Here is a 15,536-nt window from a genome sequence, read left to right on the forward strand (position 1 = left end):
CTGCTGCCACTCAGCTGCTCGATTGGTCCAGCAAGGTTATAGTTCAGGTGGGTCCTGGGTTCAGTTTTGAGCTTGGACTTGTCCAACACAAACTGTGTGTTTTTGTTGTCCTGTCACACCGTACCAACAAGATGGAGGTTCCTATCATTATTGTGGTGTGAAACTACAAACTGAGCTTTTGAGGTGTGAGATTGTCTTGTGTGGAGTCAGAAAATAGATCCTCATTTTCAGTTTATTCGATCTTGCTTCACAACTGTTTTTGGTATCTTTTGTTTATGCCATATTTTGTTATGCCCCACAAAGGGACATATTTTTTTTCATGTCTCCTCGATTTGAAATACTACTGAAAACCTGTACTATGGACATGAAGTATTTGTCACTGATGCAGTGATGAATACTTAAATGATGTTCTTAAAATAAAATTTTACTTATTGTGGATAGAATATTTTCACAGAGCACAGAAAACCTGTTTACAACCCTCGAAAACATTTTCAACATTATTAGAGCCCTCTAGACATGAAATAACACCCCTATAGTCACCTTCACACTCATATTACTCAATATAGTAGATATAATACACTGAAATAAGACATATATTGCAGACTCATGTTAGCACTGGGAGAGTTCCTTGTTCCTTGTCTCAGTCCCTGTCCACGCAGGAACATTCTTGTATTTTGTTTTTTGGCGAGTTGAAAAAAAGTTGTGTTCACACTGTGCCGGATTAGTAGATGGATGCATCCAAAAAGGGATGGATACCTGAGTAAAAATGATGTAATACACAAGGCACACCTACGTGTGACGCTGTGAAAAGATACACGGACGGAACCATGTGACAAACCAAACCATCATCATCATTTCAATCATTCATAATGGGAGAATAAGCCACGATAAAACTGTCAGAACGGCGAGGGGGCGATGTTTTTAAATTATTTGTTCACCTCCTGTATTCCAAATGTACTCTTGCCTATTTTAAGTACCTAAGAAACCATCAAACACAACCAACATATTTAATATTTCCTCATTTTAGTTCATTTAGTCATTCATTCATTCATTTTCTACCGCTTATCCTCACAAGGGTTGCTGGGGTGCTGGAGCCTATCCTAGCTGTCTTTGGGTGAGAGGCGGGGTACACCCTGGTACTGGTCGGGGCACATATAGACAAACAACCATTCACACTCACATTCATACCTATGGACAATTTGGAGCTGCCAAAACACGGGGGGAACATGCAAACTCCACACAGAGTTGCCCGAAAGTGGAATTGAACTCAGGTCTCCTACATGTGTGGACTGAGCGCTAACCACTCGCCCGCCGTGCAGCCCTCATTTATTTATTAATTTTTATTGCGAAATTAGTCAAAGAACAAAGCACAACACATATTTTTGACAAGTAATTGGCCATATTCAATGAGTCAGTGATGACAGGTTATTACTATTAACTTCAGCTCCTACTTTATTGGCACTTTATTGTAAAAAAAAAAAAAAAGTAATTAAGTATAAAACCAAATAATTTTGCGGGGTTAAGAATATTTTAGGGAGCCTTCAGTCCCTCTAAAATAGGCCAAATGATGCCACTGAGCATAATTTTGCCGATAGGCTCTCCATGAGCAAAAAAATGGAGCCTGGCTGGAACACTCTCCACCAACATGGCTGATTTGCTGCGGACATACTGTGGTGAAAAAAAAAAAAAAACCTACAGAAACGCCCATATTTTAAAGGAAAAGTGCATATCTTTCCATTTTGAATAACTTACGTTGTGGAATGAAATTAATTACTATGAATGTAGAATTAATTTAGGATGTGGATTTTGCTAAACAGTTCATGCAAGGTCGCATTTTACGTACACTATACAGCTGCAGCTCAGTGAATCAGAATTGAAAAGTTAATTTATTTCAGTCATATATATTGTCCATCGATTCATACACATCCAGTGCAATATTTAAAAAATGTATTCAATGTGTTGCAAAAATCGTCTAGAATATTGTCATATATGTTCTCTATATGTGGAAATTTCATTGATCCATCCATTTCTTATACCGCTTATCCTCATGAGGTGTGCTGGAGCCTATCCCAGCTGACGGGGTACACCCTGGACTGGTCGTCAGCCAATCACAGGGCACATATAGACAAACAACCATTCACACTCACATTCATACCTATGGACAATTTGGAGTCGCCAATTAACCTAGCATGTTTTTGGAATGGGGGAGGAAAAACCTACGCACGCACAGGGAGAACACAAACCCCACACAGAGATGCCCAAGCAGAGATTCGAACCCACATCTTTTCGATCTCCCGACTGTGTGCCCAACACAGCTAAACACTCTTTCACTATGCGGCCTTGGTGGAAATTTGAATGTGCTGGAATTAAATAAATTAAATATTATTAAATTATAAAATATTATTACATATTGAATAAAATAATTAAATATTACAATGAAATTATGATTATTATTTAAATAATTTTAATTTAATTAGTGACGTAAAAAAAGTTCTTCATCTTCTCCCCCTCAACAACCGTGTCTGCATAACATATGCATAACATATGCTTACCATACATGTGACTGTGATTGATTTGCAATACTGTGCTAGCAACACCGTCATGACAGCATGTGCGTTTAACTTGTGTCAGGTTTGTCAGGCATAGCACGAGCCAACACATTTTCAAATGCATACCTTCAAAAACGGCATTCAGGTCAGATTGGGTCCGTCATGCAAGTCGTGTCTGAGAAACGTAACGCTGACACTGCGTCATGCAGATTTGTCTCCTTGGCTCACTTCAACATTTTCCCATTTGTGTAAATACAAATTAGAAATAAAATGCTTGCTGCATAATCACCACAAATTAAAATTGGGCTGCAGTCAAACGCGGTCCAACCCCCAACCCCCCCCCCAAACCCTGCTTGCCAATAGCGTTGACAGGATTGAGTGTTTTTCAGCCAAGAAACTGCTCGTTTGCATCTCGCCGTCAAATAAATATGTCAACCTGGGATGAATAATCAGAATCAAAGTTCTCAAACTGTAGCTCATTCTCACCAGCACTGTTTTTTTTTTCTAATGTAAAGTGTCCTTTTGGGAAAGGAATTACCATTATGAATAATAATGGAAGTCCAACAGTACTAGTTCTTGAAAAAAAAGCATAATTATAAACCATACTTTTTTTTAATTGTGTTGTTTCTTCCCCCAAGATAATGCGTATAGACTTTTCCTGTAAAGACACTGAATGGGAGCATTTTGCGTATCGTCTAAGGCAAGGGTGTCCAAAGTGCGGCCTGGGGGCCATTTGTGGCCCATAGCTGTAGCCCATGGGACATTTTAAAAATACAAATAAACAAGAAAATTACTAAAAAAAAAACCAACAACAGTAAAAATAGAACAGTAGTAATTTCACAAGAATAATGTAAAAATATTAAGAGAATAAAAGATAACAGGGCTGGTGGTTAGCACACAGGCCTCACAACTAGGAGACCCGAGTTCAATTCCACCCTCGGCCATCTCTGTGTGGAGGTTGCATGTTCTCCCCGTGCATGTGTGGGTTTTCTCTGGGTACTCCGGTTTCCTCCTATAAATGTGAGTGTGAATGGTTGTTTGTCTATATGTGCCCTGTGATTGGCTGGCCATCAGTCCAGTGTGTACCCCGCTTCTTGCCCGAAGACAGCTGGGATAGGCTCCAGCACCCCCGCGACCCTAGTGAGGATAAGCGGTAGAAAATGAATGAATGAATGAAAAAATAACAATAACAAGATTACATTCATAATATTAAGAGGAAAAAATATGATTTTAGAAGCATAAAGTTGAGAAGGATCATTATTTTTTCATAAGTTGCAATATCATGAGAAAAACACTAAATAAAGGAAAAATGGGAAAACAAATATTTTGACTTAATGTCATTTTATGACCAAAAGAAGATTCATTATTTGCATAAAAAAAAGAAAAACCCAAAGTGTAATACGGGGGTGTCCAAAGTGTGGCCCACGTGGCCAAGTTGTAATTTTGCAATTTTTGGAAAATTGTAAAATGAGTAAAATGTATAATATTATGTAATTGAAGTCAAATATTATCAGAGAAATATAAATAATATTGGGAATAAAAATCGACAAGAATAAAGTTGAAGTTTATGAAAATAACCACGAATAAGACAAAAGTGCAGGTTCTATTTTTCTTTAAATATGAAAAAAATCTTTGCATTTGTATATGCGTTTTATTTTTTCTAAATGTAAAAGCAGTAATTTTTCAGTATGCTGCCCTCATTGGAAAAAGTTTGGACACCCCTGGTGTAGAAATAGTTAATATTAATAATAATAAACTTTGTCAGCTATAACAAAAAGCTTCGGATGGATGCTGTTTTTTTTTTCCTTGAAATACAGTAAACATCTTAAAATATCTACATGGGTTGGTTTGCAAAATGTCAAATATCAAAGTGGCCACAGCTTTCTTTGATTTTTCATGTATGTGGCCCTCGATGGGAAAAAAAAAGTCTGGGGCACCCCTGGTCTAAGGTCCACCCACATTCGGATATTTTTAAAATGCATACGTATATGTGGGTAGCGTTTTGGTTTTGCGTAGTAACAAATGTGTGATGATATCTCATGTTTGAAACCTTATTTTTAACAACAGATGTGCACCGATTTAACACTGAATAAATTTTCATTTATTTTTCAAACCAGCATATTTTTTGTTGTATTTTAGCAGCTGAGCAGTAGTTTTGCAACTTTTGCAACAGTTCCGACGGGCCAGAGACCCGAGGCCCCCCACACATCGGAGCGTGTTTCCTTTTCTGATATCGATGCTTAGCAACTTCTGCTTTCATGCTCTACACAACACGAGAAAGTCACCCCTTTACTGTTGCCAAGCGTAGGGTATGTGTGTTTTGTGTGTCTGTGTGCTTACCAGCTGAGTAAACAGTGGCATGATCAGCGCTCGAGTGCTTGAGGTTGGGATCTCTCCTGTGGGATTAGATAAGGGCTAATTGGGGCTAACAAGGACTAGACACTCATATGTTGTCTTTGTTTTCTCTCTTTTTCCCGACAGTCAACCTGTTAGATTCTAAAGCAAGCCAAGGGGAGTTAGGATGGATTTCCTACCCTTCACATGGGGTGAGTATTTTCTATCTGGAGTAAGTTTCTATATGTGATCTTCAGTTAATGTTAATGTCACCAATGTGGCTATACATGTCGGGTTCAAGCTCCCGTCACATGAAAAATATTGTTTTCAGATAAATAAGCCAAGTGTAGATTAACCCACATTTTTGGTCCGTTGTCCGACACACAGGTTAAAGGTTAAATATTCTGTGCTCGCCATATGGTTAGGATGCTTAGGGAGAAAATGTATGTGTTGGTGTTTATTTGTATGTGCGTGTGTTGAAAGGAAAGATTACGGTATTAAAGGATTTGGGTGTTGTTTGGACAAAAACATCCTCTCTGGAATTTTTGATATGCTTAACCTCTTTCTGGACAAATCACATTCTAAAGAGATGAGGTATTTTAGGAGTGTTTTATGAAAACACTGTAATTGTATTGTTTAGGGCTGCAACTAATGATTAGTTTCTTTGTTGATTAATCTGAAGCTTGTTGTTTTGATTAATCAAGTAATGGGTTACGCCCCAGACCGACCGACGGGATCAAACTCGCTTTTACCATAGGCCATCGCAGTATTGGTTACCAAGGCAACCTAAATACATTTGGCAAGAAAGATGTGTTTCTTGTAATTAAATAAAAAACATATTCATAATAATAATAATAAAATCTACATCTTAATAGAAATAAAATGTTAAAAAAAGTAAAATAATTACAACAACTACATATTTGGGGCATGTATTAGTTCAATGCTCTTGAAGCCCGAATCTGGCACCCATGCCTTCAGTTTGACACCTGTGCCGTAGTGACAGTTGGCTTCCAATATCTTGTTTTGCCTCAAACACAAATATAATACACCTGCGTTCATGGATGACCAAGGACATTAAAAAATTCACATTTGAGAAGCTGAAATCAGATATTTACATTTTTAAATTTAAAAAAATTAATAGGTGATTAATTTGGCAAGTGTTTAATCAATAACAATAATTAATTGTTGCAAGTCTAATGGTGTTTAGTGAAAAATAGTGTTTGTAGTTTTTGTTTAAAATATATTTATTATTTGTATGCTTATTATTTATTAGATTTATATTTTGTATATATATATATATATACATATATATATATATATTATTTGAGGGGGGTGGAGGGATTTGCATACGCTCCCTTGAAGAAGAAATTATTGGTGGTTATTTGATGATATCCCTGAAATTTTTCCATAATATATACAATTTTAGATTCATCTCAGTGGTCCGTTGTACAATTTTTTAATTTGTCACGTTCGCGCTTGCGGGCTATGCGATGCGACCCCAAGATGCAGAGAGCAGGACCAAAAGTGCAGATAAAGGGTTGAGTTTAATGCAAGTAATGGCAGCAGCAGGATAACACACAGCAACTACCAAACAAGCCAAAACCAAAGACAATTCGCAATGAAGCCACAACAGAAAGAGCACGCACCTGAACTAAATAGGGATTATGAAATTAGAAGCAGGTGCGTGAAAAGAGCAGGCGCAAGGAAAACGGAAGGGCACGACAAAGGAAGTGATTACCAAAATAAGGGCATGGAAACTGGAACAGAAGCAAAGAAGGAAACTAAGAGAATTGTCATTATACCGAACAGAGTTTTTATTCATAATAATAGACATTAAAGGGGACCTATTATATTTTGTTCCACTTTTCTGACCTATGAATGTAGTTAGAATGTTGTATTCTCGTGTTAAAAGATGCCAAAGTTTCAGATAATTTCGGGAAGACGTTTGGAATGACTCAATATGCTCGGTTTGAAAAGGCGTGGTAAAATAGTGCCTTTGTGACATCACAGATGGGCGGACTTCCTTACATGGTTCATAGTTAGGAAGCACTTTGGGTGTGTGACCAATCACAGAGGCGGACCGTGGGTGGAATAAATTAAAACAGACCATTTTTGCAGGAAGCACAAATCAAAGGAAATACGGCTGGAATAGGTGCAGATTCTTGAAAATCTAAACGTTTTTCTGTGCAGGTTATTGTGTGTAGCTGCTCTATAGGAGACCCAACTCAATACAAACGGTCGAACAATTTGCATAATAGGTCCCCTTTAAAAAATTATGAATGTTTCCTTTTGTCAAAAAACATTCCAGTGCTTTACTTAATCTTGGTCAATCTATGCATCTTTTAAAAAAATGGTAACAGGGAGCATGCTTTGACAGAGGTCGCAAAAAGTAAAAAAAAAAACAAAAAATCCTTAAAAATAGCGCTTAAATTGTACCAATCATGAGGCAGTACAACACGGACAAAGAACCTCTACAAATGTGCTAGACTAAGCAAAATTTTGTGTATCCTGGCATGCAACCCATCAATGAAATCTCGAACTAACTATCCAGCCATATTCAATTCCACTTGTCTTTGTTGGGGTCGTAGGCGAGCCGGAGCCTATTTCAGCTGACTTTGAGCGAGAACGGTGTACACCCTTGGCCTCCACTGCATATAAACAAACAACCAATCACGCTCACATTCACAAGCCTACAATTAGAGAACGTGCAAACGCCACACAGAGATATTCCAAAAAGGAGATCCAAAACTGATCCTGACTGCGCTGCCAGAGCAAACCATTTTATTTATATATTTATTTTGACAAATAATGACGTAGATGAGGCAGTTTTGAAATAACAAACTAGTACCTTGGCTAGCACTTTTGAGGAAAAAAAAAAAATCCGAAATCTCATCTGTCAGCTTCTATTGCCACTCCAAAGTCCTTTCAGTGGGTTCTTGCGCAGAGTTTATTTGTCTAACTGGTTAGGCTACTGTGACTTGGGGCTGGCCCACTGACACACAGACACACACACACACACACACACACACACACAGTTCCTTATTCCTTGATGAAGTGTTCCAGTTACATACTTTTTGGCTGTAACTTAAAATAATTCTCATTCAGTCAGAGGTTGGTGAGATTGTATTCCTCAGTCATACACTTCAATGGCACCATCAGAAACATACTCCATTGATTATTTATTCCATTTTTAATTTCATGTTGGATAAAACTGTGAAATACAATGTCGATTTAAGCTGAAGCAGCTTAAAAAAGTAAACAAAACCAAAATAATAATGAAATTAATAGACTGTGTTTTGGTTGAACATTCATACACTCAAAAAGTCCAAGTCGGAATTGACCAAATCATTTGAAAAAAAATAATCCCTTCTTTGTTGCGGTTCATTGGTTCCAATTCCAGACCTTGATTATTTACAAATGGAATATGTATATAGTTATATAATAGAAAACCTGTTTTCCACCTTCTAAATGTAGTTTTTTTTAATTATTAGAGCCCTCTAGACATGAAATAACACCCCTATAGTCAACTTTATACTCATATTACCCAATACTGTAGACATAATAAGAGAACATATGCAATTTAAGACAAGAATAACACTAGCAGAGCTGAATGAGGGGCAGTGAGGAAGTGACGTTTGGCGTTTAAAATGTAGTTTTAGCTTGGCATGGGTCACAGCTGCAACAGTAGATCATGTTAGGGATTATTTTGTTTGTTAAATAATACAAACTTGCAATAAAAGCCTATTCCGGCGATCAAGCCTGGTGCTTGTGCATCTCACCGAACATTACAGTAATGTTACTGACACCTAGTGACCCGTATAGAATAGTACATATCATCACAACGTCTTTGAATGCATCTACTGAATGCCTTATATTTGTATAGTAGTTCATAACACATGATTTATACTTATAAATGCTTAATAGGCCAAAATATGTTAATATGCATGCTATTTGACTAATACTAGGCCGTATTTGACCACAAAACAACATGCTTTATTACTTAATTAATAAATTTGAAAAATAAAATGGAATAGAGTGAAGCTGAAAAATCAAAAGTTAAAAGTGGTGAGGGATAACTGATTTCTAACATGAACACGTCTTTCTCTTTTATGTGTTCTGAAAATATAAAAACAACAAAAAAAAGAGAGAGCTAATTAATGCACATAATGCGGCACACATATTCCGTCTATAAAGTTTGCTATTAAAACACCTCCGACATTTTATTTATATACAAACTGTTACATTCAAGATAACATGTAATACTGTATTTTGGCATTCATTCATTCATTCATTTTCTACCGCTTTTCCTCACAAGGGTTGCGGGGGGTGCCGGGTGCCTATCCCAGCTGTCTTTGGGCGAGAGGCGGGGTACACCCTGGACTGGTCGCCAGCCAATCACAGGGCACATATAGACAAACAACCATTCACACTCACATTCATACCTATGGACAATTTGGAGTCACCAATTAACCTAGCATGTTTTTGGAATGTGGGAGGAAACCGGAGTACCCGGAGAAAATCAACGCATGCACGGGTAGAACATGCAAACTCCACACAGAGATGACAGAGGGTGGAATTGAACCCTGGTCTCCTAGCTGTGAGGTCTGCGCGCTAACCACTCGACCACCGTGCCACCCATGTAGAGAATTAAATATGAATTAAAACTGCAAGCAGTGATGAGCGGGCTCGAGCACCCCGACGCGCTCGGGGGTACGCGCGGGTCGGGGGTACGCGCGGGTCGGGGTCGCGCGCGCGACCGGACGGGCGCGCGGACGCGCCGTACGAAAAACCGTGGCGAGCGGATAAGCGGTAAGGGAGTCACGGCACTTGCAATTTTCCGCCAGGAGGGGGCGACAGCGGCGGCGAGGCGGGTGCGCGGTCACGTCCCGTCCGACACCGCGAACCGCCATAAAAAAATTCACGACGATCGGACCACGCGGTAGGTCCTTGCGGCGGATATACGTTTCCGCCTGTGGGTGGCGCTATAGAGTGGTTGGCCCACACGGTAACGGACCGGAGGGTACCCCGAACCAACAGAAAAAATTAGGGGCCGATCCGACCGTGCGTAAGGAAGTTACGGCAGATATACATTTCCACCAGTTGGTGGCGCTATAGCGTATGTACACACACAGTCATAGACCAGAGGGTACCCCAGACCACCAGAAAAAATTTGGGCCTGATCCGACCATGTGGAAGGAAGTTACGGCTATATACATTTCCACCAGTTGGTGGCGCTATACAGTCGATGTACACACACAGTCATAGACCAGAGGGTACCCCAAACCACCAGAAAAAATTTGGGCTTGATCCGACCATGTGGATGGAAGTTACGGCTATATACATTTCCACCAGTTGGTGGCGCAATACAGTGTATGTACACACACAGTCATAGACCAGAGGGTACCCCAAACCACCAGAAAAAATTTGGGCCTGATCCGACCATGTGGAAGGAAGTTACGGCTATATACATTTCCACCAGTTGGTGGCGCTATACAGTCTATGTACACACAGTATAACAGACCAGAGATTGACCCAACACACCAAAAAAAATTTCAAGACAATCTGACCATGAATCAGGAAGTTACGGCAGATATACATTTCCACCAGTTGGTGGCGCTGTGTTTAGAACATGGCTTCTGGAGCATTAGGTGCGTCCTGTCATGATAGACGTCTCCACCGAAAATCATAGTGATACGTGTAACGGGTGGCGAGGGATAATGAATTGAAACTTCTAGGTGGCGCTAGTGTGTCAATTTAGATTGGTGTCACATGGGAGCACCACCAGGGCGCTCAGGCCTGGATTAAGGCCTCACGTTTAAGATTTCAGCAGCCTGTGACCTTCTGCAGGCAAATGATGACCTTTTGATGGTCAATGGCGAAGGCTGACCATTCGCTGTGGCCACGCCCCCCACATGTGCTTTCCACACATCATAGTCCATCAACTGACATCATCAGTCTGTCAGTCAAACTGTGTATTGACTTTGATGTACATTGCTTCAAGGCAAGGCCAGACACCAGGCAGGGCCAGATATGAAATGGTCAAAGTTTGGTGGCGTGCCACGCCCACATCCTATGGAGCGGCCCAAAATCCTTCGCAATTTAACGTGGGCCATCCGTCTAGTGTCCGTTGATGCAACAACGGACTCATTCGGTCAAACCCCCTAGGAGGAGTTCGTCAAGATACGACCCATACATCCGCCCCCAAATGGCCGCCGCCACCTAAAATGGCCGACTTCCTGTTGGTTTTAGAACATGGGTTATTGAGACTTTTTTGTGCGTCCTGTCACGAGTGATGTCTCCTCCGAAAATCATGCCGATACGTGCAACGGGAGGCGAGGGATAATTATTTTAAAACTTCTAGGTGGCGCTAGTGAGTCAATTTGGCTTGGTTTCATATGGGGGCCACACCAGGCCGCTCAGGCCTGGATTCTGACCCCCCCTATGAGTTTTCAAGCCCATGCGACCTTTTGCGGGCGAATGATGACCTTTTCTATGTAAATGGCGAGGCCTGAGCATTCGCCGCCAGGCCACGCCCACCACGTGCGCTTTTCCTGCATCATGGTCCATCAACAGGCTTCACCAGGCTGTCAGGCAGTGACCTTGTGACCCTGATGTTCATCTGATGAATCTCCTGGCAGAAAAGGCCTCATGTAGATGACACGCCTTTAGCCTGTCGCCAATAGGTGGCGCTGCGACGAAATCAGGAAGTGACCTACGGGGACCTTCGGGGCGGGGCCATGATCACATGTACCAAGTATGATGAAGATCTGACCACGTGGAGCCAAGTTATTCACGTCTACAGTTACGCTCAGCGTGCAAGGCCCGGACATATGAAAAAGGGCAAAATTTGGGGGCGTGCCACGCCCACATCGTATGGAATATCCCAAAATCCTTCGCAATTTAACGTCGGCCATCCGTCTAGTGTCCGTTGATGCAACAACGGACTCATTTGGTCAAACCCCCTAGGAGGAGTTCGTCGAGATACGACCCCAACTTCTGGCACGAAAAAGGCCGCCGCCATCCAAAATGGCCGACTTCCTGTTCGTTTTCCAATATGGGTTCTTGAGACTTTTTGGTCCGTCCTGTCACGATAGACGTCTCCACCAAGTTTCGTGACGATAGGTGAAACTGGTGGCGGGGGCCAATTTTTTCAAAAATTAAAGGTGGCGCTAGAGAGTCAATTTTGGAACATTGTTTTCGGGACCCCCACCAGATCGAAATTTTCGCCAGACCTGACGCGCTTGCAAAATTTGGTGAGTTTTCGGGCATGTTAAGGCCCTCAAAATGGCCGTCCTTTCGTCAGAATAAAAAACGGAACGATTACAATAGGGCTTTCGCACTGGTCAGTGCTCGAGCCCTAATAAATATGGAGAGAAAATGACCACAGGTAGAGGTGCCAATGCTGCAGTGCCCTTATTAGATGACAAAACGAAAAGACAGGGATTGATCGATATGGCAGACAAGAGGCAGAAGAGAAGAGAAAAGTGGAGTCAGAGGGAGAGATTGCTGATGATGAAGTCCTCAAGGTGAATCATCTGTAATTACTCACGTCATCTAGTGACTTGCTCCGATAAGCAGCCTGCCCTGGGACAACCGCTGTGCACAAATGATTTCTCATAATGTGGCACCGAGCCCTGACACACGCTCATACGCAACACACACATACGCTCCTTCACAATGATGGAGAAGCTGTGGCCATTGGTCCACTGAGACACAACACACTCCGTTCAGAGCAAATTAAAGAGTTTAGCCTCCCAGGATGTTCACTGTGTAGACGGGCTGAAAATGATGAGTGGCCGCGTACGCGTATATGCCAATGTGTGTGATCCAGATATGCTCTTATCTGTTTGGGAGGCAGGCTGATGGCTGAGCAGCGTCCTGGGAGCTTAGCCGTCCGCTAGACTAAAGAGAGTTACAGATTACATTCTTGAGTGCTCTGAAAGCATTCTTCAGCAACAAACCAACACCCCAGACTCTCTCTGGACATGCAAATAGAATTAATGGGTACACACAAAGTAAGTAAGTCCTATTTTTTTTTGTGAAAACCAATAGAGAATACAAGTACAGGGTGGATTTGGCCAACAAATTGGTACATTCCATTGATTGACAATTTGTGCAGAAGTTAGAAAGGAAGTTTGAGTTGGACACGTTGTACCATTTTATATGTTAATCCAATGTTTGTGTTTTGTCTATTGGTTTTAGGGGTGTCTTGATCAATATTGACATCAGATATTGCTCCAGCAATGGCAAAAAAAACATAAAAAACAGAGTATCTGATTATGTCGACCTACTAAAACCTACATCTAAAATCTCCAGCAAAATCCCTCTGGCAGTATGGCAGTATTTTTTTGTTAAATTTGAAAAAGATGCAGGGCGGCACGGTGGTCAAGTGGTTAGCGTGCAGACCTCACAGCTAGGAGACCAGGGTTCAATTCCACCCTCGGCCATCTCTGTTTGCATGTTCTCCCCGTGCATGCGTGGGTTTTCTCCGGGTACTCCGGTTTCCTCCCACATTCCAAAAACATGCTAGGTTAATTAGCGACTCCAAATTGTCCATAGAGAGTGTGAATGGTTGTTTGTCTATATGTGCCCTGTGATTGGCTGGCGACCAGTCCAGGGTGTCAGACAGCTGGGATAGGCTCCAGCACCCCCGCGACCCTTGTGAGGAAAAAGCGGTAGAAAATGAATGAATGAATGAAAAAGATGCAAAACCTGTCATTCGCACATTTCCTGTGGTGGCACAAAACCGGGGCAGTTTAACCTTATTGTGCATCGCAAAAAACAGCATGAAGACCGTGGCACACTCCTGTTCGATATGGGAAACTCCCACTAGCATAAGAGAAGAGAGCCACCCCATGTCGGGGGTGGGTGTTTTCGGTTTTAAATATTACATTATGCCTAACTGCCACTATATTGTTCATGAAACTATACCCCAGATGCATAAAGAAGTAAATAGGTCTGTTTTTCCTCATATATACTTTTGAGTAGTATCATTTGATCAAGGCTTTTTGTAACATTCCTGACCTCAAAATAAGTCCTAAAAGTATTTTATCACACCACTACGGGTATCAGCCAGTACTCAAGGCTACTATATTGGTACATATTGGAAGTGGGACTCTCCTAATTGGTTTATTGCAAACTTTTGCCAATAACTGTTCTTTTTCAGTCAATAGTAAGCAGTTAAAACATTTGTTTCTCCAATTAATCGACAATTATTTTGGTATTTGATTAATCGTTTCATTTAAAAATGTAAATATGCTCAGATTTCAGCCTTTCAAATGTGAATATTTCCTTAAACGTATATAAACTAACTTTGTTTGGTTTATATAGATTTGGTTCCTCAACTGGTTTGAGGCATCACCACACAACGACAAGCTTTGACGCAAATTGCGGAATTTTTTAAATCAAACTTCTCGAATATCTTATATGGAAAGGGACTGTTTGCAAAACAATCTCCAAAATCTCCAGCAGATTTCTGCAGCTGTGTGTTGGGCGGATGGCACGTAAGTACAGTAGCCCGTAAACTAGTGTTGGAGAAAGCGAATAATACAGACAAGAACGCGCGGTGCATTCAGTGACATCGGGTCATTTTAGATTTTTTTTTTTTTTTCTCAGGCATAGACCTGCGACCCACTTAAAATGTTTCAGACACACAGTTTTGGGTCCTGACCCGACGGTTGAGAATCCCTGCTTTAGGGCCTAACTGATTACTTCATTAATCGAAAAACTTTAGATTAATTCACTATGAAAATAATAGTTAGTTGCAGCCTGACTTGAAAAGGAAAAGCTTAACCTAATATAGGAAAAACCCACTGCAGTAAGTGTTAGACTTTGCTTAAATAAACAAAATCTATTTAAACTGTCTCCCATCTAATTTTCTTCCAGTATTTTCAATATTTTTAGGTTGGCCACAATATAAAGGATCACTGATTAAATAAAAATATATTGAAATGCCCGTGGAATTGGCATTGAAACTCCACAAGACTCCCAAAATGTGCCTTTTCCCATCACGTCATAGGAGTTGCATACGGTAATAATTACAGTGAATACACCAAAAAGGGGCATCAACCGAAGCTGGCAACGCAGTGTTTATACCAGCTCATCTAAATAGTGAAGACTGTTAAAAATCAGCCCGAATCGTTTGACGTCCTAGTCTTCCTCAAGATTAGTAAGACAAAGAAAGTCGAGGCATAGGAGCATGAAATGTGTATTCATTGAATAACAGAAGCTGAGGAAGCGTCCTTTGACTGATATGCAGCAGTTGTCGTCTCCGTGACCCCGGGGACCCCTGCAAGAGGCCAGGGTGCAACATGGCTCCACACTTGTTTGTGGAGCGTTCTGTCCTACTGTAGAATTATAACCATTCAAATGCACAAAGCAACTCTTTTTTTTTTTTTTTAAAGTAAACATTAATTTAAAGTATAAAAGTCTAAAAGTATAACTGCTGACATCATAGTGTCACTGTCAGTACAAACATGTCAGTACAAAAATTATTGTTGAATTTATTCAGGATGCACACATTCTGTTTTCTTTATTAAAAAGCCTTGGTCTAAAAGCATTGTTACCCAATACGGACCGATATACCGGCCCGTTAACTCTCATTGACCTTTCTTTGAAGCTGCTGAACTGGTGAACTGCTGAGACGTGCCTGTT

At 40.8% G+C, this 15,536-nt stretch overlaps 1 protein-coding gene across 4 annotated transcripts in view; it reads left to right on the top strand.

Moving 5' to 3' along the window:
• Positions 1-15,536, top strand: part of epha3 (eph receptor A3) — a 144,281-nt gene that overhangs the window by 4,379 nt on the left and 124,366 nt on the right. For 3 of the 4 annotated variants that reach the window (XM_058082512.2, XM_058082511.2, XM_058082513.2), the window contains exon 2: positions 5,031-5,095. In XM_058082512.2, the coding sequence (XP_057938495.2) occupies positions 5,031-5,095 (65 nt within the window). Of the gene's footprint in view, positions 1-5,030; positions 5,096-15,536 lie in introns of those variants that run through there. The other variant, XM_078795124.1, reaches the window with a different exon arrangement.

This window comes from Doryrhamphus excisus, linkage group LG12, assembly GCF_037039965.1.
Source record: "Doryrhamphus excisus strain RoL-2023G ecotype Guam linkage group LG12, RoL_Dexc_Guam_v1.1, whole genome shotgun sequence".
NCBI lineage: Eukaryota > Metazoa > Chordata > Actinopteri > Syngnathiformes > Syngnathidae > Doryrhamphus > Doryrhamphus excisus.